A 25,081-nucleotide genomic window follows, 5' to 3' on the forward strand; every position below is an offset into this window, starting at 1 on the left:
GCAGGATTAGACCTCATCTGAAGGTAGGGAAACTGAAAATCCAAGTGATCTTAGACTGGCAAAACTGAACGTGTGCAAATTGATCTTGAAGTTTTAATGTATGCACAAGAGAAAATGTTTTCGTAATCTACAGATACGACAATATTTTAATTCACACTTGTATTGTAACTGGCAAGCGGTTTGGTAAACCTTTCTGCGGGCTATCTCTCCTTCCCTCTCTCTCTCTCTCTCTCTCTCTCTCTCTCTCTCTCTCTCTCTCTCTCTCAAGAAATGCTTTAAAATGTTGGGACTCATTTGAAATCTGTCGCACATATCGAACTGGAAAGTAAAAATGAAGTTCTTCACAATTCAGAGATTGGTCTGGACAGTGATATGCTTTACTAAGCGTGGCTCTTGTCGACATATGAAGGGCTTATTTCAATAGTGGTACAAGTCCATTTTTGTTCATTCTGAGATACAAAGAGCTAAAGTTAAACGAGCGCTGAAAAATCTGCAGTTGAGATACCAGAAAAATTCAGGTATATATACTGAGATACAGAGTACTAAAGTAAAATGAGCGCTAAAAAATCTGCAGTTGCGATACCAGAAATATTCGGGTATATATACTTTAATATTTCTGGTATCTCAACTGCAGATTTTTCAGCGCTCATTTTACTTTAGGACTCTGTATCTCAGAATGAACAAAAATGGACTTGTACCACTATTGAAATAAGGCCTTCATATTATGCTCTTGCCCTTCTTCGACCTTTGGATTGACTTACGTAGCCAGTTATTGGGGAGAGAGGGGGGCTACCGTTTAACGTGGAGCCCGAACCTCGATGAAACTTCCATTTTTTACAGAAGGAAAGCATTGCTACAAATGACTGATAGCGACAAATGAAAGCAAGACATCTCAGGACAAACCGTGGATTGAAACTGAAACTTTTAGATTTGTAGCGAGGCACTTATCTAAGGAGTGACATCAGGTTCAAAATCAAAACGAATGGTGACTGAATTTCAGTGACAACAAATTAACAAAATTGCCCACAACTTGGTTAATAAACTACTGGCCTTATTAAGTCTTTGAGCCCGCAGGAGAGTGATAAAAAAAAGCACTTCGTCTTCAGGCCACGAGTGGCCTACCGGGACCATCCGACCGCCGTGTCAACCTCAGTGGAAGATGCGGATAGGAGGGGCGTGGGGTCAGCACACCGCTCTCCCAGTCGTTATGATGGTATTCTTGACCGAGGCCGCCACTATTCGGTCGAGTAGCTCCTCAGTTGGCATCACGAGGCTGAGTTCACCCACAAAAAAGGCAACAGCGCATGGTTGCCTTGATGGTCACCCATCCAAGTACCGACCGCGCCCGACAGCGCTTAACTTCGGTGATCTCACGGAACCGGTGATTCCATTGCGGCAAGGCCGTTGCCGCAGGAGAGTGATATTGTTTTGAAATTTTTCTGGCTATTAAAACTGTGTCTGTACTTCTACTCGAACCAGAATTCTTACCAGCAGTTTGCTAATCGACTGGAGGGCAATGCAGAAAGCAGGTGTAAGCTTAACAGTTGCTGTAGCTCAGCCAGGTGGTGGGAAAAAAACCCGGAATTGCACTGGAGGATTACGTGATCGTGAGACTGGGAAGGGATGAAATACTCAATGAGACAGGGTCACCTGCTGCCACCAGATGAGTACCTGTGCCATCGACATCCATTGTGTCTGAGGGCCCAGCGAGATCTAGGTCCTCAGCGGACGCCAGAATCTCCACCTAATCCTCAGACACAGAGCTTGTAGGTAGTGGAGGAGTGGATGCCACCGCAGTGCCTTGGTTCTTGGGGGTCTTTATCTTTTTAGGTTTCTCTCGCTACTCCTTAGGTTTGTCCGGCTGGGAAGGCTTCACCAATTCAGTCTCAGGAACTGAAAAGGACTTTAAAGCCCTACGACCAGCTACCTGTGGTTGCTTCAGCCAGTGGCGGGTGTCAGCTTTGCCACTGGTAGGAACCTGGGAAGGGAGTGACCCAAGGGAACCCTTCCTGGCGAGAGGAGCCGGAGAAGACTTAACGCTTCTCCAGCTGAGAAGTGGGGACTGACGTCCACGATGGTTGGGGGGCACATGGCTCCTGATGTAGATTGTGCAGGAGCAATAGGGAGGGAAGTGCCCCCTCCCCACCATCAAGGGGGCAGGTGGAGTATGATGGCTCTGAGAGCCAACTGTACACAGCGGAACGGAAGATGGTAGAACCATTGTCCTAGTGGCGGAATAGGATGTAGCCTATCATATTTTCTCTTAACCTCAGTGTAGGTCAGTCGGCCACAGTCTCGTAGGTAATGGTTGAACTGAACTCGTGAGTCGTGTAAGACGAGGTTCCGGGTCGGACTCCCTGTCGGGCAAAGAGTTTTTAATCTCCCAGATTGCTGACTGCTGGCCTCTACCACAGGTCCGCGAGGCGGTGGAGGAGCTGCAGGAGTCGGGCACGCTGGTGGAGACCAAGTTCCACCTGCCGGAACTGCTGATGTGCTCGGGCTTCTTCGCGATGTACCTGGTGGAGGAGCTGGTGCACCTGTACCTGCACCACCGGCGGCGCCGCGCCTCGCCCCACCGTCTGCAGTGCGGGCCCGGCGCCCAGACGGCCGACTCCGCGCTCCACCGGTCGCTCAGCAAGCGGCGCTGCTCGCGCGCCGACGCCTCCTGCCCGCCGTCCCTCGCCGACCAGCCCGACGCCTGCGACGCCCCAGCCCAGGGCGCCGGCGCCACCGTCTCCAACGGCGCCGCGGCAGGACTGCCCGCCGTAAGTGACGCCAACAGTGGGACCGCCACGGACTGGGTTACTAGTCAGGGTCTACTGTGGTTTCTAGCATATCGTTCTCCGTCGCTTGGATATTTTGGACGCCAGAGGCGGTTTCTTGTGTTTGGCAGAATGAAATTTTCAGAATGAGACATTCTGGAAACATCCCCCAGGCTGTGGCTAAGCCATGTTCCGCAATATCCTTTCTTTCAAGAGTGCTAGTTCTGCAAGGTTCGCAGGAGAGCTTCTGTAAAGTTTGGAAGGTAGGAGACGAGGTACTGGCAGAAGTAAAGCTGTGAGGACGGGGCGTGGGTAGTGCTTGGGTAACTCAGATATTAGAGCACTTGCCCGAGAAAGGCAAAGATCTCGAGTTCGAGTCTCAGTCCGGCACACAGTTTTAATCTGCCAGGAAGTTTCAGAATGAAATTTTGTCACTTCGAAAATGATTTAGCAGACCTTTGTTAATCTTTCAAAATCCGTTATGGTTTGTGCCACTTGTCCACTTAGGGTGGGAGCGAATGAATTAACGTCGTTTTATAGGTTTCTTCTACTCTGTGTGACAACTTGAGCCATTCTATAGGTATAAGTTTCTTTTGATATGTAAAACATCTGCGTCAGTAATTCCGTTAGAACTACTGACGGCCTTGCGAGAGCCAGTCCTGACAAAAGTCTACCATCTGGTCAGCAAGATGTATGAGACAGACTTCAAGAAGAATATAACAATTGCAAACCCAAAGAAAGCAGGTGTTGACAGATGTGAAAATTTCCGAACTATCAGTTTAATAAAAAAAATGGCTCTGAGCACTATGGGACTTGACATCTGAGGTCATCTGTCCCCTAGAATTTAGAACTACTTAAACCTAACTAACCTAAGGACATCACACACATCCATGCCCGAGGCAGGATTCCAGCCTGCGACCGTAGCGGTCACGCGGTTCCAGACTGAAGCGCCTAGAACCGCTCGGCCACTCAGTTTAATAAGTCACAGCTGCAAAATACTAACGCAAATTCTTTACAGACGAATGGAAAAACTGATAGAAGCCGACCTCGGGGAAGATCAGTTTGGATTCCGTGGAAATGTTGGAACACGTGATGCAATACTGACCTTACGACTTATCTTAGAAGCTAGATTAAGAAAAGGCAAACCTACGTTTCTATCATTTGTAGACTTAGAGAAAGCTTTTGACAATGTTGACTGGAATACCCTCTTTCAAATTCTAAAGGTGGCAGGGGTAATATGCAGGGAGCGAAAGGCTATTTACACTTTGTACAGAAACCAGATGGCAGATATAAGAGTTGAGGGACATGAAAGGGAAGCAGCGGTTGGGATGGGAGTGAGACAGGGTTGTAGTCTCTCCACGATGTTATTCAATCTGTTTATTGAGCAAGCAGTGAAGGAAACAAAAGAAAAATTCAGAGTAGGTATTAAAATCCATGGAGAAGAAATAAAAAGACAACAAAAGACTTGGAAGAGCAGTTGAACGGAATGGACAGTGTCCTGAAAGGAGGATATAAGATGAACTTCAACAAAAGCAAACCGAGGATAATGGAATGTAGTCGAATTAAGTCGGGTGATGCTGAGGGAATTAGATTAGGAAATGAGACACTTAAAGTAGTAAAGGAGTTTTGCTAATAGTGGAGCAAAATAACTGATGATGGTCGAAGTAGAGAGGATATAAATGTAGACTGGCAATGGCAAGGAAAGCGTTTCTGAAGAAGAGAAATTTGTTAATATCGAGTATGGATTTAAGTGTCAGGAAGTCGTTTCTGAAAGTATTTGTAGGGAGTGTAGCCATGTATGGAAGTGAAACATGGACGATAAACAGTTTGGACAAGAAGAGAATAGAAGCTTTCGAAATGTGGTGCTACAGAAGAATGCTGAAGATTAGATGGGTAGATCACATAACTAATGAGGAAGTATTGAATAGAACTGGTGAAAGGGGAGTTTGTGGCACAACTTGACAAGAAGAAACGACCGGTTGGTAGAACATGTTCTGAGGCATCAAGGGATCACAGATTTAGCATTGGAGGGCAGCGTGGAGGGTAAAAATCGTAGAGGGAGACCAACAGATGAATACACTAAACAGATTCAGAAGGATGTAGGTTGCAGTAGGTACTGGGAGATTAAGCAGCTTGCAGAGGATAGAGTAGTTTGGAGAGCTGCATCAAACCAGTCTCAGGACTGAAGACCACAGCATCAACAACAACAACAACAGCAACAACATCTGCATCTACATGTATACTACGCTATCCACCAAGCGGTGTGTAGCGGAGGGCACTATTTGCGCCAAAGTCATATTTCCACCCTTCTGTTCCAGTAGCGGATCGCGCATGGGGAAACCGACCGTCTGAACACCTAAGTAAGAGCTCTCTGATTTCCCTTATCTTTGAATGGTGATCATTGCGCGATTTGAAAGTTGGTGGTAATAATACGAGGTTAATCCCAAAAGTAAGGTGTCCTTTTTTTATTTGTAAGTACGTAGACCTGTTTATTTCTACAATGGTTTACATAGGTTTACAGCTTGAACATTTAGCTATTTTTCGACATAATCACCACTTGCGTCAATGCACTTTTGTAGACGCTGTGGCAGCTTTTGGATGCCCATGTCATACCAGCTCGCCGCCATGCTGTTCAGAAAGTTATGAACCGCCACTGGTGTGATTGTTGCTTGGTCACAGGTGTAAAATGGTATGGTCAGGTTTCGTCACCCGTGACAGTTGAGTTCAGAAAGTTGTTCTGTTCGGCTGGAAGCCGGTGAAGAAATGAGCGGGAAGCATCAACTCGTTGCCGCATGTGGTCCTCAGTCAGCATGCGTGACACCCATCTTGCATACTCCTTCCGGTAGTTCAATGTTTCCGTTAAAATTCTGTGAGTGATGCTTCGGGAAACCTTAGGGACCAACGTGCAGAGATCATCCAGGATGATCCGCCGATCTTCACGCATGCCTTCCTCAAACTTCAACACTGTCTCCTCAGAAATTGACGGTCTCCCGCTCCTTTGTTCATCGTGATTTTCGGTCCGAACAGCTGCAAACTCTCTACACCACTTACGAACAATTTTGATATCCATGCACGAGTCACCATACAGTTCCGTCAGTTGGCGGTGGATTTCAATCGACGCAGTGCTTGGTTTCAAAAACGGAATAACTGCGCGCAATTTGCACTTGGCGGTAACATCCATCGGGAGCTCCATTCTCAACGGCTGTCAAGCCAAGACTGAGCGCCTCAGCGCGGCGTGCGCATGTTTACACACAGCACGTGAAGCACTCTTCATAACAGTGTGACCAACTGCCACACAAACAGAGATCTGTACTTATAAAAAAAAAATAGGAGACCTGACTTTTGGGATTACCCTCGTTTATGCTCTACACCCTCGGCGAAGATCGGATTTTGGAATTTAGAGGGCAGCCCCTTCCATTTAGCGCGTCGTCTGTCTTCAAGTGTGTCCCACTTCAAACTTTCTATGAGATGTGAAAACCAGAGAGCGAGAGATCAGGCGATCGAGGTGGACACAAATTGCACAGCCTCTGCTGATTGTCCTCTCCTCACGGAGTACCTCACGAACTCGTGACAAAACACTGTCAAGGCAGTGAGAGTTGCTGTTCCGACTTGCTTAAAATATTCATACAGTCTTTCATCATCTTTGAGCTGACACACATATGGATTCAACGGTTCTGTACATACCCATCAGCATTAACAGTTTAGTGAAACAATCGTGTTACGCTGCGGACACGGACATTGCACAATGAACGCCAATCTTGAGATTGTGCAACGGTTCGTCGAAGTATTCATAGGGATTTTCTGATGCATAATGGCGCACATGCTGTGAGTTCAAAACCCTCGCAAGTTGAACCAGGTCTCATCTGAAGAAACCGAAAAACAGAGGATCCAAAAGGTCCGATTCCATTTCCCTGAGAAACCACCTGCAGAATAAACTTAAGTGACACAAGAGGGGTGAAAATAAAGAATTAGATGCGTAAAAGAAGCGTAAATAAAGATTTAATACACTTCGCACACGTGAATGTATGCTTTCTCAGAAGAATATACTGATGAGTGCCTCTCGGAATATCAGCCGAGTAAACAGACCGATGTGTAGCGAAGTTTCGCCCAATTCCATTCCTAACATCTTTTTCACCAGAAAATGATAGAAGGATACTTGCCTGGACTTTAGTCAGTTTCCACGGTTGATATTCCGAGAAGAAATTCCAGTTTAATTACTAAACTACATAATAACACTGTATATCTACACTACTGGCAGTTAAAATTGCTACACCAAGAAGAAATGAAAATGATAAACAGGTATTCATTGGACGAATATATTATACTAGAACTGGCGTGTGATTATATTTTAACGCAATTTGGTTGCATAGATCCTGCGAAATCAGTACCCAGAATAACCACCTGTGGCCGTAATAACGGCCTTGATACGCCTGGCCATTGAGTCAAACAGAACTTGCATGGCGTGTACAGGTACAGCTGCCCATGCAGCTTCAACACGATACCACAGTTCATCAAGAGCAGTGACTGGCGTATTGTCACGAGCCAGTTGCTTGGCCACCATTGACCAGACGTTTTCATTTGGTGAGAGATCTGGAGAATGTGCTGGCCAGGGCAGCAGTCGAACATTTTCTGTATCCAGAAAGGCCCGTACAGGACCTGCAACATGCGGTCGTGAATTATCCTGCTGAAATGTAGGGTTTCGCAGCCATGGAATGAAGGGTAGAGCCACGGATCGTAACACATCTGAAATGTTACGTCCACTGTTCAAAGCGCCGTCAATACGACCAAGAGGTGACTGAGACGTGTAACCAATGGCACCTCATACCATCACGCCGGGTGATACGCCAGTATGGCGATGACGAACACACGCTTCGAATGTGCGTTCACCGCGATGTCGCCAAACACGGATGCGACCATCATGATGCTGCAAACAGAACCTGGATTCATCCGAAAAAATGACGTTTTGCCATTCGTGCACCCATGTTCGTCGTTGAGTACACCATCGCAGGCGCTCCTCTCTGTAGCGTCAAGGGTAACCGCAGCCATGGTCTCCGAGCTGATAGTCCATGCTGTTGCAAACGACGTCGAACTGTTCGTGCAGATGGTTGTTGTCTTGCAAACGTCCCCATCTGTTGACTCAGGGATCGAGACGTGGCTGCACGATCCGTTACAGCCATGCGGATAAGATGCCTGTCATCTCGACTGCTAGTGATACGATGCCGTTGGGATCCAGCACGGCATTCCGTATTACCCCCCTGAACCCACCGATTCCATATTCTGCTAAAAGTCATTGGATCTCGACAAACGCGAGCAGCAATGTCGCGATACGATAAACCGCAATTGCGATAGGCTACAATCCGACCTTTATCAAAGTGGGAAACGTGATGGTACGCATTTCTCCTCCTTACACGAGGCATCACAACAACGTTTCACCAGGCAACGCCGGTCAACTGTTGTTTGTGTATGAGAAATCGGTTGGAAACTTTCCTCTTGTCAGCACGTTGTATGTGTCGCCACCGGCGCCAACCTTATGTGAATGCCCTGAAAAGCTAATCATTTGCATATCACAGCACGTCATATCTGTAGAATGCCATCTTTGTGGTGTAGCAATTTTAATGGCCAGTTGTGTAAATCAGCATTTACTTGAGGATGATTTTACTTTACTAGAGACAAAAATCGAATATTCCAACCGCTTTTAATTCACTTGGAAATGACATCGCTGCAGCTGAAGACGTTTAAGATTAGTCCAATTCATTGTTATTAGTATTGCCATTTCGTCTCTGATTCTGAGAGCTTTGGAACACAGGTCTATCATTATGGCCGCGTTTCCAGATCACAAGAGATTAAATAAACCCCTTTTTCGTACACAAGTACTTGGCACCGACGCTTTGCGCAGAATTCGATTACGGACTCGTCTGATAAGATAGTCCCATTCTCGTGCAGCCGATAGCTGAATCAGCAAACGCGATGCAACAGGAAACAGCGTCCTCTTGTCCGCTATTACTGTGTCAAGGTAGTGAGTGACGGCACGCAGTCACAGAGAAAATAGGTAGATAAGAAGCGGGCAGCACACCACAGGAGAATGCCATTCTGCAGGATGGGTGAGACAAAACTGATATAAACAACCCGCACTGCTGCCTAGTCCGTACTGAACACGGACAGTCCAGCGCGACACGTGCCTTACCTGCGTTGTTGACTGTCAAACACAACCTTCCCATTACGACCACTGTTCACATTATTCTGCCTGTCCCCTGTAGGTTTGCTGGTAGGACTTCGCTACTCGCGTTGCGCCTGTGCCCAGTGCTTTTCGTCCCTCTGACAGCCGGCCATTTCGTGGCGCGCCCCTACTAGACGTGGCTGATGCCTGCCTGCCACGAAACATTCCTCGACACAGTATTCGAGCACGGTAGCCCTGGTCGATCGTGTAGTCTTACGAGGTGCTGGGGCTAGCAGTGCATTTAACACTAAATTCTTCTAGAACCTTCATATGGAAATGATGCTCTAACCCCCCCCCCCCCCTTTTCTAACTCCGACTTTTGCTGTTGCACATGGATTAAGAAGAAACGCGAACTGACTCTAATCGACCCTGCAAGTGGAGTAGAAAAGAGTTTGGCACCTGCAATAATTTAATTTGATAGACATTAATTAAATAAAGGAAAGTTTCAGTAACGTAGTGAGAAATGAAAGGGTTGCTCTACCGATTAACAGAATGGGAGTTCTGTCCAAAATAACAATTTGATTTATCATGACTAAACTCAAAATCATAAATAAAACACATGAAACATTTACAATACATCAAATTGGATACTCAAATAAATGCTGTGAAGGTGATGTTGTCCATAAACTAGATTGTGACATTTATGACGAAGTGGTATGTGGAGACAATCCCTTGCAACTCAAATCTTAACAGAAACATCCAGCCAACCCAACATTAATTGCTGCTGCAGTAGTGATAACTTAAACAATGAACACCCAAGACAGAACAAAGTTAGAAAAGACGAACAGGCGCGCTCTGCTGAGCTATTATTATCACCTAGCAAAATTGCCTGCTTTGCCGGTGCCGCGGACGTACATTACCAAGCTGTCTTCTAAACTGCAAGGACACGATTTGGCATACCGGAGGCGATGAATGGTTGCTTCGACGTCCCGTCGTGGTGATGATAATGTCGTGAGTATAGCCCGAAACAAATTCTCCTAGTCTGGGTTGTTCCAGACTGAAGACTTCCTAGCAATACAAATACGCCTCTGAGGGAGACGAAGAAGGCCCGCCATACAATCACTGACGGTTGTTGTTGTTGTGGCCTTCAGTCCTGAGACTGGTTTGATGCAGCTCTCCATGCTACTCTATCTTGTGCAAGCTTCTTCATCTCCCAGTACCTACTGCAACCTACATCCTTCTGAATCTGCTTAGTGTAGTCATCTCTTGGTCTCCCTCTACGATTTTTACCCTCCACGCTGTCCTCTAATACTAAATTGGTGATCCCCTGATGCCTCAGAACATGTCCTACCAACCGATCCCTTCTTCTGGTCAAGTTGTGCCACAAACTTCTCTTCTCTCCAATCCTATTCAATACTTCCTCATTAGTTATGTGATCTACCAATCTAATCTTCAGCATTCTTCTGTAGCACCACATTCTGAAAGCTCCTATTCTCTTCTTGTCCAAACTAGTTATCGTCCATGTTTCACTTCCATACATGGCTACACTCCATACAAATACTTTCAGAAATGACTTCCTACCACTTAAATCTATACTTGATGGAATTTCTCTTCTTCAGAAACGCTTTCCTTCCAATTGCCAGTCTACGTTTATATTCTCTCTACTTCGACCATCATCAGTTATTTTGCTCCCCAAATAGCAAAACTCCTTTACTACTTTATTTGTCTCATTTCCTAATCTAATTCCCTCAGCATCACCCTACTTTATTCGACTACATTCCATTATCCTCGTTTTTCTTTTGTTGATGTTCATCTTATATCCTCCTTTCAAGACACTATCCATTCCGTTCAACTGCTCTTCCAAGTCCTTTGCTGTCTCTGACAGAATTACGATGTCATCGGCGAAACTCAACATTTTTATTTCTTCTCCATGGATTTTAATACCTACTCCGAATTTTTCTTTTGTTTCCTTCACTGCTTGCTTAATATACAGATTGAATAACATCGGGGAGAGACTACAACCCTGTCTCATTCCCTTCCCAACCACTGCTTCCCTTTCATGTCCCTCGACTCTTATAACTGCTATCTGGTTTCTGTACAAATTGTAAATAGCCTTTCGCTCCCTGTATTTTACCCCTGCTACCTTCAGAATTTGAAAGAGAGTATTCCAATCAACATTGTCAAACGCTTTCTCTAAGTCTACAAATGCTAGAAACGTAGGTGTGCCCTTCCTTAATCTAGCTTTTAATATAAGTCGTAGGGACAGTATTGCCTCACGTGTTCCAACATTTCTACGGAATCCAAACTGATCTTCCCCGAGGTCGGCTTCTACTAGTTTTTCCATTCGTCTGTAAAGAATTCGTGTTAGTATTTTGCAGCTGTGACTTATTAAACTGATAGTTCGGTAATTTTCACATCTGTCAACACCTACTTTCTTTGGGATTGGAATTATTATATTCTTCTTGAAATGTGAGGGTATTTCGCCTGTCTCATACATCTTTCTCATCAGGTGGTAGAGTTTTGTCAGGACTGGCTCTCCCAAGGCCGTCAGTAGTTCCAATGGAATGTTGTCTACTCCGGGGGCCTTGTTTCGACTCAGGTCTTTCAGTGCTCTGTCAAACTCTTCACGCAGTATCGTATCTCCCATTTCATCTTCATCTACATCCTCGTCCACTGACGGTACAGTGATTGATTTTAACAAGCGAAGTCACACAGTAACTCCGATACAGTCATCTTTAGCCAAAACTGCCCAAGACATACAACATAGACCGCTTGTACGCAGAACGCTCAATTGCCAACTGTACTCTGAAAGTTACGTTGAAGTCGAAACTTCAACAACTTCGTCAAACAGTTACAATCAAATAAAAGTATATTTGACAGCCAACGGAAGGCAGGCTGTCCAGAGCAGCGAGAGCTCAGTCTTGTAATGTACTCCGAATGAAAGGCGAGAGAGCTGACTCTCTCAAGAGCACCCATACAAACCAAACACAGAACATTGCCGCCCCCAAGACAGTGGCCGTAGTTAAACGTTCCAATCAGCAACTCGAAAACCGGCGGAAAATTCCCCTCTATTGCCGACGCAGTACTATTCCACCAATGGAGATTCTTGGCGCCAATCTCTGCGCCAGTTTTGCTACGTCACAGATCTATTCCCTGAGCAAGCCAATCACAGTTATGATTTTACAGAAAATTTTCCCGACAAGACTGCCTGGGAACACAAGTCATTCCCACGCCTCGCTGGTAGCCCGCCAGAAACTGTTTTCACTAAGTTTCTGTGAAGTAACCGTATCTCTAGCCCTGCCACTCCGTCAGGCCCCTGTGGGCGTGTCGCCGTCGCTCTTACGACAATGTCGGCGTCTGGAAAGCATCCACTCGACTCCCTCACACCTGTCGTCTTAACCCTTTCAAACTCAGCAGAACCCGCCTGTCACCGGACCACCCGGCTGACGAGAGACGCTGCTTGGGAAGTCCGCGTGTGAAGGAATAGCAACTTTTCGCCGCACGCAATTAGAGGGGAAAATCGAATTACTCGGAGTAAGATAGAAGTATGAGAGGGGGCTCATGCCACCTCTCAGTCTTCGGGGCTCACGCCACCTCTTAGTCTTCGTAGCGAAACAGATAGTCTGGTGAGATGCGACGCGTCACAGCGTAGGTCTGGATGTTGCGCAGGAGAGCGAACGGGTGCTGGTCCTGGAGGGTCTGCGCGTGGTGGCGGTCGACCTGGAGAAGAAGCTGAGCGCCCCGCAGCAGGCGGCGGAGACCGAGAGGCCGTCCTTGCAGGAGGACGACCCCTACCTGTTGTCTAGCAGCAGCCAGCAGCTGATCAGGGAGGCGCCCAAGCCGCATCCCGCCGTGCTGGGCGGCTTCACCGGCAGCGACCCGGAGGTGTGCATAACACGTGCTCTGCCTCGGCTGTCTTAGAGGACCTCTGTTAACGTAGCAGCTTCTGTCGCCACCCCATCCACTAACAAAAGCTGCAGGCCACTCCTCAGCTAGCTCGCGGGCAGGCGCAGCCAGTACACTCACATTCTGCACATGCGCTAACCACTTGGCCGAGCCTGCCGTGTACACTCTACCAGAGCAGAAGTGTCGCGCAGGCTCTGTGCTCCGATCCAGCCGTCAGCCTTTTGACCACCCTTGCCCACTTGTGTCTGTGGGCGTCTGGCTGCCCGGCATTATACAAGCGAGCTGGAGCAGCCTACGATTAGCAGATGGCCAGACGTTCAAATGTTTCAAATAGCTCTCAGTACTATCGGACTTAACACCTGAGGTCATCAGTCCTCTAGACTTAGAACTACTTAAACCTAACTAACCTAAGGACATCACACACATCCACGCCCGAGGCAACATTCGAACCTGCGACCGTAGCAGCACCGCGGTTCTGGACGGAAGTACCTAGAACCACTTGGCCACAGCGAACGGCGATGGGCAGACGAGAGTGCTTGATATACTCAATAATAATTAGAAATTAATGGCATAAAATTGTGGAATTTCTATAGTATACAATTATGAATTTGTTCTGCGAGAAAGCGACAGAAGAGTTAGTTAACTAAATGATAATTAAATGAATGTATATGATTCCAAAGACTGCCAAGTCCGTGCAGTTGTGCATGGCTACTGTGCAAGATGGTGTAGTGGTTGTCGCATATGGCTAGTCAGCTGGAGAGCCACGTTCGAATTCTGGCCTTGACACAGACTTTCATTCGTTGCTTCAGTCTGCGTGTATACAGGTAGATCATAGATGTTTGAGACTTGAAAGGGCTCTGGGACCACATAATTTCATTTTATTGCAACACCTACGCCAGGGTTTCAGGCAGGATTCCCCATTTCGTTCGATGCTGAGGTGCTACTCCAATACTTTTGGCGAGTCTCTGCAATGTGGTTGGAGTTTAGGCGGCGGTGTGAATGAGAATTTGAACTGAGGAGGGAGGCGTGCTAGCACTTACGCAAAGCCATTTGGCGTAGTGGTTAGCGTATCTGCCTTGAGAGCGGAAGACGTGGCTTCGAATCCCGCCATTAGTAAAAAATCCATTTGTCGCTTCAGACTGAGTATATATACCATATATGATAATCATTTTTGGCTTCAAGTAAACTCCCACACTGTATGCTCCAGGTAGTCAATTCGATTTTGATGGCCAAATCATTTGGTGAAACTCCAGAATGAGATTTTCACTCTGCAGCAGAGTGTGCGCTGATACGAAACTTCCTGGCAGATTAAAACTGTGTGCCGGACCGAGACTCGAACTCGCGACCTTTGCCTTTCGCGGGCAAGTGCTCTACCAACTGAGCTACCCAAGCACGACTCACGCCCGTCCTTAAAGCTTTACTTCTGCCAATATACTTTCTTTCGGGAGTGCTAGTTCTGCAAGGTTCGCAGGAGAGGTTCTGTAAAGCTTGGCAGGTAGGAGACGAGGTACTGGTAGATGTAAAGCTGTGAGGACGGGGCGTGAGTCGTGCTTGGGTAGCTCAGTGGGTAGAGCACTTTCCCGCGAAAGGCAAAGGTCCCGAGTTCGAGTCTCGGTCCGGCACACAGTTTTAATCTGCCAGGCAGTTTCATTTGGTGAAACTGTTGAAGATTCCTATAATTGCGAATTGTGGTACTGGAAAATGCCCTTCTTAGTTGCAGACATGATATATATGAAGTATGGCAGCCACTTATCTAGGCAGCCACACATACTACTTTCACCCAGTCACTACTTCACTTCCGCGGGATGAGAGAGTTCAGAAATTGGAATTAGACCCTTGTGATTCGTTGCGGACTGTGAATCGAAAATTATGGAGTTCGGTCCCCTGTCTGCCCGAGGATTAACGAGTGTCGCCTACACCTTCTCTCGCTTCTGCCAATATTTGTAAATGTGAAAAATGCCGAGATGCCCTGCGGGTGATGGCAATATTCCTTATTTATCTTATCATAACTGAGTCACTGCAGTTTTACACAGTGCCTTTGTGACGACTAGAGTTCATGTCTAAGTTGTCTGCTCTATTTGATCTCAAATTTCTCTTCACATCAGTTGCCTACCACCTTGCCTAAAGCAGAAGATGCTCTGATATCTCGGAAAAATCCGATTATTTGCTGGATATTAGCAGGTATTCTAAATGAATTCGAGAATCACCGTACCATACTTTGTCCAGACAATGCTTTATCATGCTCAGTATATGCCTTCATTGTATCATGGACGCTCCTCACCATTTCAGTTCTTGTTTCCTCAAGCTAAACGTCACTGCACCAACCTCTTCGACACGTGCCATTCGTAAGGTCCTCCTTTTGGATTATACGAGATACTGGAATGGAGGTGGTAAAAAGTTGATATATACATACAAGGCTTTGACCATTTTTTTATATGCACCATACCGTGTCTTAGATGTGCTGCTTCTGCTTTTGCTACTGACTCGGCAGATCAGTGCACAACAATCGCTTTTAGATTCTTGCTGTAACACAAAATTTTACATTGAATTGCAACCTGATTCGTGCAATTCCCCGTGGGTTTTCCTTGAATGGCATTTTGCTGGCCTCTTGACATCACTAATGTCAAGAGTTATCGAATCTCCAGCAGTGATTTGCGCAGAATTATCTTCACCTGTGATATTATTTCAAAAGGATTCCAAACCCGCGTGCAGATTAAATTGACAGGTTAATCTGCATGAGTAGCACACGCTGTTCCTTAATGTCACTGCAAAACGAAAGAATTTGTAAATGAAACTACAATTTATCTGAATCTAATATCTCCTACAGTGGAAATGAGTGCTTGTGATTTCGCGGTCGACCAACAACTCAAGGCTACATACCTGGTTAACCGAAGCGTAAGTAGCCCTTAAGAGCCACCATTAATCTGGGTGACTGTGGCTTAATAATTATGGGATGGACAGAACCGCGCTACCGCTACTAACCACATCAAAAAATTTATGCGTCACCTCGGTTCCGAGAGCTCCGGAACCTGTACAGTAAATTGGAATAGAGATCAACATAAACATCATTTCTGCCCTTTTTATTGCTCTTGGAAACCACACATAGCATCTTGTACCACCATACAGCGTGACCTTCAGAAGTGGTGGTCCAGATTGCTGTACACGCCAGTACCTGTAATATCCAGTAGAACGTCCTCTTGCATTGATGCATGCCTGTATTCGTCGTGGCATACTATCCACAAGTTCATCAAGGCACTGTTGGTCCAGATTGCCCCAGTCCTAAACGGCGATTCGGTGTAGATCCCTCAGGGTGATTGGTGGGTCACGTCGTCCATAGCAGCCCTTTTCAATCTATCCCAGCCATGTTCGATAGGGGTCATGTCCGGAGAACAAGCTGAGCACTCTAGTCGAGCGTTGTCGTTATCCTGAAGGAAGTCATTCACAAGATGTGCACGATGGGGGCGCGAATTGTCGTCAATGAAGGCGAATGTCTCGCCAATATGCTGCCGATATGGTTGCACTATCGGTCGGAGGATGGCATTCACGTATCGTACAGCAGTTACGTTGCCTTCCATGACCACCAGCAGCGTACGTCGACCTCACATAATGCCACTCCAAAACATCAGGGCGCCTTCACCTTGCTGCACTCGCTGGACAGTGTATCTAAGGCGTTCGGTGTGACCGGATTTCCTCCAAACAGATCTCCGACGATTGTCTAGTTACAGGCACCTGTGACACTCATCGGTGAAGAGAACGTGATGCCGATCCTGATCGGTCCATTCGGCGTCTTGTTGGGCCCATCTGTACCGCGCTGCATGGTGTCGTGATTACAAAGATGGACCTCGCCATGGACGTCGGAAGTGAAGTTGCGCATCATGCAGCCATTTCCACAGTTTGAGTCGTAACACGACGTCCTGTGGCTGCACGAAAAGCATTATTCAACATGGTGGAGTTGCTTTCAGGATTCCTCCGAGCCATAATCCGTAGGCACCGGTCACCCGCTGCGGTAGTAGCCCTTGGGCGGCCTGAGCGTGGCATGTCGTCGACAGTTCCTGTCTCTTTGTATCTCCTCCATGTCCGAACAACATCGCTTTGGTCCAGTCTGAGACGACTGGACACTTCCCTTATAGAGAGCCCTTCATGTCACAATGTAACAATTCGGACGCGATCGAACCGCGAAATTGACCTTCTAGGCATGGTTGACTACAGACAACACGAGCCGTGTACCTCCTTCCTGGTGGAATGACTGGAAGTGATCGGCTGTCGGACCCCCTCGGTCTAATGGACGCTGCTGATGCATGGTTGTTTACATCTTTGGGCGGGCTTAGTGACACCTCTGAACAGTCAATCGACTGTGTCTGTGGTACAATACCCACAGTCTACGTCTGTCTTCAGGAGTTCTGGGAATGTGGGTGACGCAAAACTTTTTTTTGTTTTCTATATATAGGATGGCAGGTGGCTTCAATCACTGGAGATTTTCCTAAACCTAAATCTCTGTCACATTTTTTATTTGCGAGTCGTTCGTTAGTTGTGAGTTGTTATTTTGATGTCTTACACTACTATTCGTGAAAGTGAACGGAGTCTGTAATAGTGAATTCAAGATCAGCTTACCTGACCGTTTAAAGAGACCACACAATAGTGCAACATCATAAATGAATATCCTTCTAGCCGTGCGGGATTAGCCGAGCGGTCTGAGGCGCTGCAGTCATGGACTGTGCAGCTGGTCCCGGCGGAGGTTCTAATACTCCCTCAGGCAAGGGTGTGTGTGTTTGTCCTTAGGATAATTTAGGTTAAGTAATGTGTAAGCTTAGGGACTGATGACCTTAGCAGTTAAGTTCCATAATATTTTCACACATTTGAACATTTTGAACAATACCCTTGTAGCCCCGCAGGAATGAAATTTGGTTCATAGATTACACCGTATATACAGGGTGTTACAAAAAGGTACGGCCAAGCTTTCAGGAAACATTCCTCACACACAAAGAAAGAAAATACGTTATGTGGATATGTGTCCGGAAACGGTTACTTTCCATGTTAGAGCCGATTTTGTTACTTCTCTTCAAATCACATTAATGATCGAATGGAAACACACAGCAACAGAAAGCACCAGCGTGACTTCAAACACTTTGTTACATGAAACGTTCAAAATGTCCTCCGTTAGCGAGGATACATGCATCCACCCTCCGTCGCATGGAATCCTTAATGCGTTGATGCAGCCCTGGAGAATGGCATATTGTATCACAGCCGTCCACAATACGAGCACGAAGAGTCTCTACATTTGGTACCGGGGTTGCGTAGACAAGAGCTTTCAAATGCCCCCATAAATGAAAGTCAAGAGGTTTGAAGTCAGGAGAGGTTGGAGGCCATGGAACTGGTCCGCCACTACCAATCCGTCGGTCACCGAATCTGTTGTTGAGAAACGTACGAACACTTCGACTGAAATGTGCAGGAGCTCCACCGTGCATGAACCACATGTTGTAACGTACTTGTAAAGGCACATGTTCTAGCAGCACAGGTAGAGTATCCCGTACAAAATCATGATAACGTGCTCCATTGAGCGGAGGTGGAAGAACATGGGGTCCAATCAAGACATCACCAACAATGCCTGCCAAACGTTCACAGAAAATCTGTGTTGATGTGATTCCACAACTGCGTGCGGATTCTCGTCAGCCCACACAAGTTGATTGTGAAAATTTACAATATGATCGCGTTGGAATGAAGCCTCATCCGTAAAGAGAACATTTGCACTGAAATGAGGATTGACACATTGTTGGATGAAGCATTCGTAGAAGTGTACCCGTGGAGACCAATCAGCTGCTAATAGTGCCTGCACACGCTGTACATGGTACGGAAACAACTGGTTCTCCCGTAGCACTCTCCATACAGTGACGTGGTCTACGTTACCTTGTACAGCAGCAAATTCTCTGACGCTGACATTAGGGTTATCGTCAACTGCACGAAGAATTGCCTCGTCCATTGCAGGTGTCCCCGTCGTTCTAGGTCTTCCCCAGTCGCGAGTCATAGGCTGGAATGTTCCGTGCTCCCTAAGACGCCGATCAATTGCTTCGAACATCTTCCTGTCGGGACACCTTCGTTCTGGAAATCTGTTTCGATACAAACGCACCGCGCCACGGCTATTGCCCCGTGCTAATCCGTACATCAAATGGGCATCTGCCAACTCCGCATTTGTAAACATTGCACTGACTGCAAAACCACGTTCGTGATGATCACTAACCTGTTGATGCTATGTACTGGTGTGCTTGATGCTAGTACTGTAGAGCAATGAGTCGCATGACAACACAAGCACCGAAGTCAACAATACCTTCCTTCAATTGGGCCAACTGGGGGTGAATCGAGGAAGTACAGTACATACTGACGAAACTAAAAGAGCTCTGGAAATTAAGCGTTTCCGGATACACGTCCACATAACATCTTTTATTTGTTTGTATGTGAGTAATGTTTCCTGAAAGTTTGGCCGTACCTTTTTGTAACACTCTGTATAATTGCAGGTTGTCTTGGACAACAATTTTATTATCTTAGTAGCTTCATCTAGCTAGAGTGGAATCCAGCAACGAAACATAGTGAGGTGCTGGATACAGTCTTGGGAGATAGTGTTCCAGTTTAGCAATTGGCCAAGGGACTCATCGGTAATTAGATCTGAGCAATGTCCTCTTAACAATTTCCTGTATCAGTGTCATTGTTTTTCTTTTGTCTTTGTGAGCGTTCGTTTTTAATCTTCCTCTGGAATTTTTGCTACAGCGAAAATAATAAATCATGTTCACTCTTTGTAGCACTTAAAAGTCAAGAAAGTGTTTTTACAATACTTTTCCTTCTCTCCTGATTAGGTGGTGCCAGTCGCGCTGAGCAGTGCGGACGAGAAGAAGTTATCGAACGGTACCAGCGCGTGGGCAGACACCAACGGCAACCATCCAGCCAAGCCGGTGCATCACCCGGCTAAACACGTGCACCACGGACAGGCGCACGTGCACGTACACCTGGACGTCGATGACGTCGACGGGGACGACTCGGTGCTGTCGTCGCTGCGTGGTCTGCTGATCGTCCTGGCGCTCTCGGTCCACGAGCTGTTCGAGGGGCTGGCAGTTGGCCTGCAGGTGAGTGTCCCTCCCTGGTAGCTGAGTGGTCAGCGCGGTGGGATGTCACACCTAACGGCCCGGGTTCGATTCCCGGCTGGGTTCGGAGATTTTCTACGCTCAGGGACTGGGTGTTCTGTTGTCCTTACCATCGTTTCATCCCCATCGACATGCAAGTAGCCGGCCGGTGTGGCCGAGCGGTTCTAGGCTCTTCATTCCGGAACCGCGCGCCCGCTATGGTCGCACAGGCTCGAATCCTGCCTTGGGGATGGATGTGTGTGATGTCCTTAGATTAGTTAGGGTTAAGCAGTTCTAAGTTCTAGGGGACTGATGGCCTCGGATGTTAAATCCCATAGTGCTCTGAACCATTTTGACACGCAAGTCGCCGAAGTGGCATCAACCCGAAAGACGTGCACCAGGCGAACGGTCTACCCGACAGGAGGCCCTAGCCACACGACATTTCCATTTCCATTTGCAGGTGAGTGAGCCACTACAGGCTGCCAGCTCTCAGCTGGCGTGCCGCTCAGGTAGTGGAGGTGGACACAAGATCCCTCCTCTGTTCGTCTCGTCAACTAAGAACTCGTTGCACACTTTGTCGAGGCTGACTGTACGTCATAGAAAAAGAGGGGAAACTGTGACAAGAATTGTACATTACCATCACTTGCATTAAGACAACATTAAGCTGAAAGCGCCACAGTTACATCCTCACTTGAAACTAGCTTTTTCCCGCCCTTCTGTATTCTGTAGCAACTGAATCAGAGTTATCTCCTGTACCGGGTGATCAAAAAGTCAGTATAAATTTGAAAACTGAATAAATCACGGAATAATGTTGATAGAGAGGTGCAAATTGACACACATGCATGGAATGACATGGAGTTTTATTAGAACCAAAAAAGACAAAAGTTAAAAAAAATGTCCAACAGATGGTGCTTCATCTGATCAGAATTGCAATAATTAGCATAACAAAGTAAGACAAAGCAAAGATGCTATTCTTAACAGGAAATGCTCAATATGTCCACTATCATTCCTCAACAATAGCTGTAGTCGAGGAATAATGTTGTGAACAACATTGTAAAGCATATCTAGAGTTATGGTGAGGCATTGGCGTCGGATGTTGTCTTTCAGCATCTCCAGAGATGTCGGTCGATCACGATACACTTGCGACTTCAGGTAACCCCAAAGCCAATAATCGCACGGACTGGGGTCTGGGGACCTGGGAGGCCAAGCATGACGAATGTGGCGGCTGAGCACACGATCATCACCAAACGACGTGCGCAAGAGATCTTTCACCCGCCATCTGTCGGACATTTTGTGAACTTTTTTTGTTCTAATTAAAGCCCATGTCATTCCAAGCATGTGTGTCAATTTTTACCTCTCTATCTACATTATTCCGTGGTTTATTAAGTTTTCAAATTTATACTGACTTTTTGATCACCCTGTATGTGAGAGGGCGCACGTCTTTACTTTTGGTGAATGGAAGGCTTCTGCGTATCATGTACCTTGGATGTAGTCAGATATCGGAGTGAAAGTCGCACACAGGATATCTGCGGTATCATCATATTGTGAGTTCCTAACTATGGGACCCTCCATGTTCGAGTTAGTGGAGGCATTCAGCTTTTCATCTGCCTGTACGTCAAGGGAGTGGCTGTATGGTGTATACCTCGATTTAGGGTAAATCATCTTTGCCAGAGGCAACTGCCATGAGTAACAACTTGTTGGTGACATGGATTGCTATGAAATCTTGTAGATGGGTCATATTTATGGCTGGATGGCAGTAACCAGTGAATGACTTCCCCATGTTGGATACAGATGCGAAGGCTGTTGGCTATGGATTAGGTTCTTCAAAGGAACAATCACAGCTTTTGCCTGAACAGAAAACGTAAATGCTAATGATAGTTGATTTGTACCCTACCCCTTCCAAATACAACTTAAGTCTCTTAACCACAGAGCTGTTTCATCCAGTACAGCAGGTATAGTATGATGAAGTCATAATATCTGCAGTTAGGAAACCTGACACCTCTGGCGACATGACTGAATTGCAGTCTCGCTCCAGTAGTCGATCATGAAGTAAGTAGTTCAGCTCACGAGGCGACAAAAATGTGTTGTGTTGTGAATCACTGGGCGTTCACTAACCCCGGAATTAATTTCTACACAGAGGACGATGAAGTGCTGTGGATGTGTGGCCAACAACGTAGGAGAAACGGCAGAATGAATGAGAACTTCTACGTGATTTACGTGGGTCTCCCAGTACGAGCAGGCTGAGGACAATGGAGTGGTGGATATTTTTGGCACACTGGGACTGTGGTCGACGGCGCTAGCTCAATTGTGGCCCCATCTCAAGGCTGACGTGCTGGGGGTTCAGGACTGTTTGGAGATGGTACGGCTGCCTGGAACTCTGGTTCTTGAGATTTAGCATGTTGTCATCAGAAATCGGCGATTTATTCGCGTAATGTTAATATGGGTCGTAGATGCAGAATTCTGCAACAGGCACTTCCTGACTGATGTATGTTCCTTAATCCTGAGCTGTCCCACTGGTTAAGATTAGGTACAAATGGTTCTGAGCACTATGGGACTTAACATCTGAGGTCATCAGTCCCCTAGAACTTAGAACTACTTAAACCTAACTAACCTAAGGACATCACACACATCCAAGCCCGAGGAAGGATTCGAACCTGCGGCCGTAGCAGTAGCGCGGTTCCGGACTGAAGCGCCTAGAACCGCTCGGCCACAGCCGCCGGCGTTAAGGTTAGGAAAGGCCAGTAAGCCACCTGCTGCGATAGTAGTAAGGAGGACAACAAATACAGCGCTATGGTTTAATGGTTCATGGTGTTTTTCCTTTTCTATTTAACGCTGAATTCCATAAATTATTAGCAATGCTTAAACTCCATTACAAATCTTGAAGCGAATGTTTAGTAACAGTTGTATACAACTTTCTGTAGTTATATGGAAATACTACTCGCATTAGATTCCAGGTGCCGGCTGTCGAAATTGTAAACAATAAAACATTAGTAACTATACGTGAATTCGACCAACAGTGGGAGTGCAGATATTGGCGTACAGTTGATGGCCACCATATCAGACTCCAGCGCCTTGAGGTGGTTGAGGTAGATAAGTCGATGTTCTGGGTGGTCCGTTCGTTGCAAAGGAACATCACGCTCAAGGTCCCTGTAACCACTTTTAGACAGAAGCAGGAATCATACAGGTATCACTTTTCATCCTCTTTGTTTCTATCATTTTGCATCCACCACAATAGTCTAGTCTTCACAGCTGACATGTTTAAATGGTGGTCAGGAGAAAACGATGGTAAATCATTACCATATCCTCCTCCATATGTCTTACAATATGCTAAGGAAATGCAGTTCACCTATGCTGTAGCACTTTCACCTGTCTGAAGCTAAGATCTCATCGCGATGGCGACTATGCGAGTAATTTAACCAGTCATTATCATCATTAGTAGCAGCTTAACCACTCACACATTCGAGAGACCTGTTGAAAACAGCCCTCATCAAAACGTCTCCGAGTTTTCCTATCTTGAAGAGCTGCAGTCTAAATACAGCAGCTTATCTTGAGATTGCCCACCCATCTCGTTGCTATCCTTTCGCATCCCTATATACAGGGTGGTCCATTGATCGTGACCGGGCCAAATATCTCACGAAATAAACGTCAAACGAAAAAACTACAAAGAACGAAACTTGTCTAGCTTAAAGGGGGAAACCAGATGGCACTATGGTTGGCTTCCTAGATGGCACTGCCATAGGTCAAAAGGATATGAACTGCGTTTTTAAAAAAATAGGAGCCCCCATTTTTTATTGCATATTCGTGTAGTACGTAAAGAAATATGAATGTTTTAAGTGGACCACTTTTTTCGCTTTGTGATAAATGGTGCTGTAATCGTCACAAACATATGGCTCACAATTTTAGACGAACAGTTGGTAACAGGCAGGTTTTTTAAATTAAAATACAGAACGTAGGTACGTTTGAACATTTTATTTCGGTTGTTCCAATGTGATACATGTACCTTTGTGAACTTATCATTTGTGAGAACGCATGCTGTTACAGCGTGATTACCTGTTAATACCACATTAATGCAATAAATGCTCAATAGCATGAAATATGCTATTCAATACCGCTGCAACCGCACGCGAGCTATGTGCCGGACATCCATAATGTTGGAAGTAAATCGCCATTCAGTCATGCAGTGAAACATCTTGTAGTAGCATCGGTAGAACATTACGTAGGAAATCAGCATACATTGCACCATTTAGATTTCCATCGATAAAATGGAGGCCAGTTATCCTTCCTCCCATAATGCCGCACCCTACATTAACCCGCCAAGGTCGCTGATGTTCCACTTTGTCGCAGCCATCGTGGATTTTCCGTTGCCCAGTAGTGCATATTATGGCGGTTTGCGTTACCGCTGTTGGTGAATGCCGCGTCGACGGTAATTAGAACGCGCGCAAAAAATCTGTCATCGTCGCGTAATTTCTCTTGTGCCCAGTGGCAGAACTGTAGACGACGTGCAAAGTCGTCGCCATGTAATTCCTACTGCATAGAAATACGGTACGGGTGCAATCGATGTTGTTGTAGCATTTTCAACACCGCCATTTTTGAGATTCCCGATTATCGCGCAGTTTGTCTGCTACTGATATGCGGATTAGCCGCGACAGCATCTTAAACACCTACTTGGGCATCATCATTTGTTGCAGGTCGTGGTTGACGTTTCACATGTAGCTGAACACTTCCTGTTTCCTTAAATAACATAACTATCCGGCGAACGGTCCGGACACTTGGATGATGACGTCCATGATATCGAGGAGCATACATTTGGGCATTTTGATCACAATAACCAAATATTAACACGATATCGACCTTATCCGAAATAAGTAAACGGTCCATTTTAACACGGATAATGTTTCACGAAGCAAATACCGTCCGCACTGGCGGAATGTTACTTATACGTTTGCGACTATTACAGCGCCATCTATCACCAAGCCGAAAAAGTGGTCCAACTAAAACATTCATATTTCTTTACGTACTACACAAATGTGTAATAAAAAATGGGGGTTCCTATTTTTTAAACGCAGTTGATATCCGTTTGACCTATGGCAGCGCCATCTAGCGGGCCAACCATAGCGCCATCTGGTTTCCCCCTTCAATCTAGACGA

At 46.2% G+C, this 25,081-nt stretch overlaps 1 protein-coding gene and 1 pseudogene across 7 annotated transcripts in view; one reads left to right on the forward strand and one right to left on the reverse strand.

The window, feature by feature from the left end:
• LOC126282638 (uncharacterized) overlaps positions 1-25,081 on the forward strand; it is a 159,829-nt gene that overhangs the window by 63,135 nt on the left and 71,613 nt on the right. For 4 of the 7 annotated variants that reach the window (XM_049982215.1, XM_049982214.1, XM_049982212.1 and 1 more), the window contains 2 exons: positions 2,415-2,765; positions 19,671-19,937. In XM_049982215.1, coding sequence (XP_049838172.1) covers positions 2,415-2,765; positions 19,671-19,937 — 618 coding nt within the window. Of the gene's footprint in view, positions 1-2,414; positions 2,766-12,588; positions 12,805-19,670; positions 19,938-25,081 lie in introns of all 7 variants that reach the window. The other 3 variants (XM_049982210.1, XM_049982209.1, XM_049982211.1) reach the window with 1 other exon arrangement.
• Positions 1,293-1,409, reverse strand: LOC126290217 (5S ribosomal RNA; annotated as a pseudogene).

Source organism: Schistocerca gregaria, chromosome 1 (genome assembly GCF_023897955.1).
Source record: "Schistocerca gregaria isolate iqSchGreg1 chromosome 1, iqSchGreg1.2, whole genome shotgun sequence".
Lineage (NCBI taxonomy): Eukaryota > Metazoa > Arthropoda > Insecta > Orthoptera > Acrididae > Schistocerca > Schistocerca gregaria.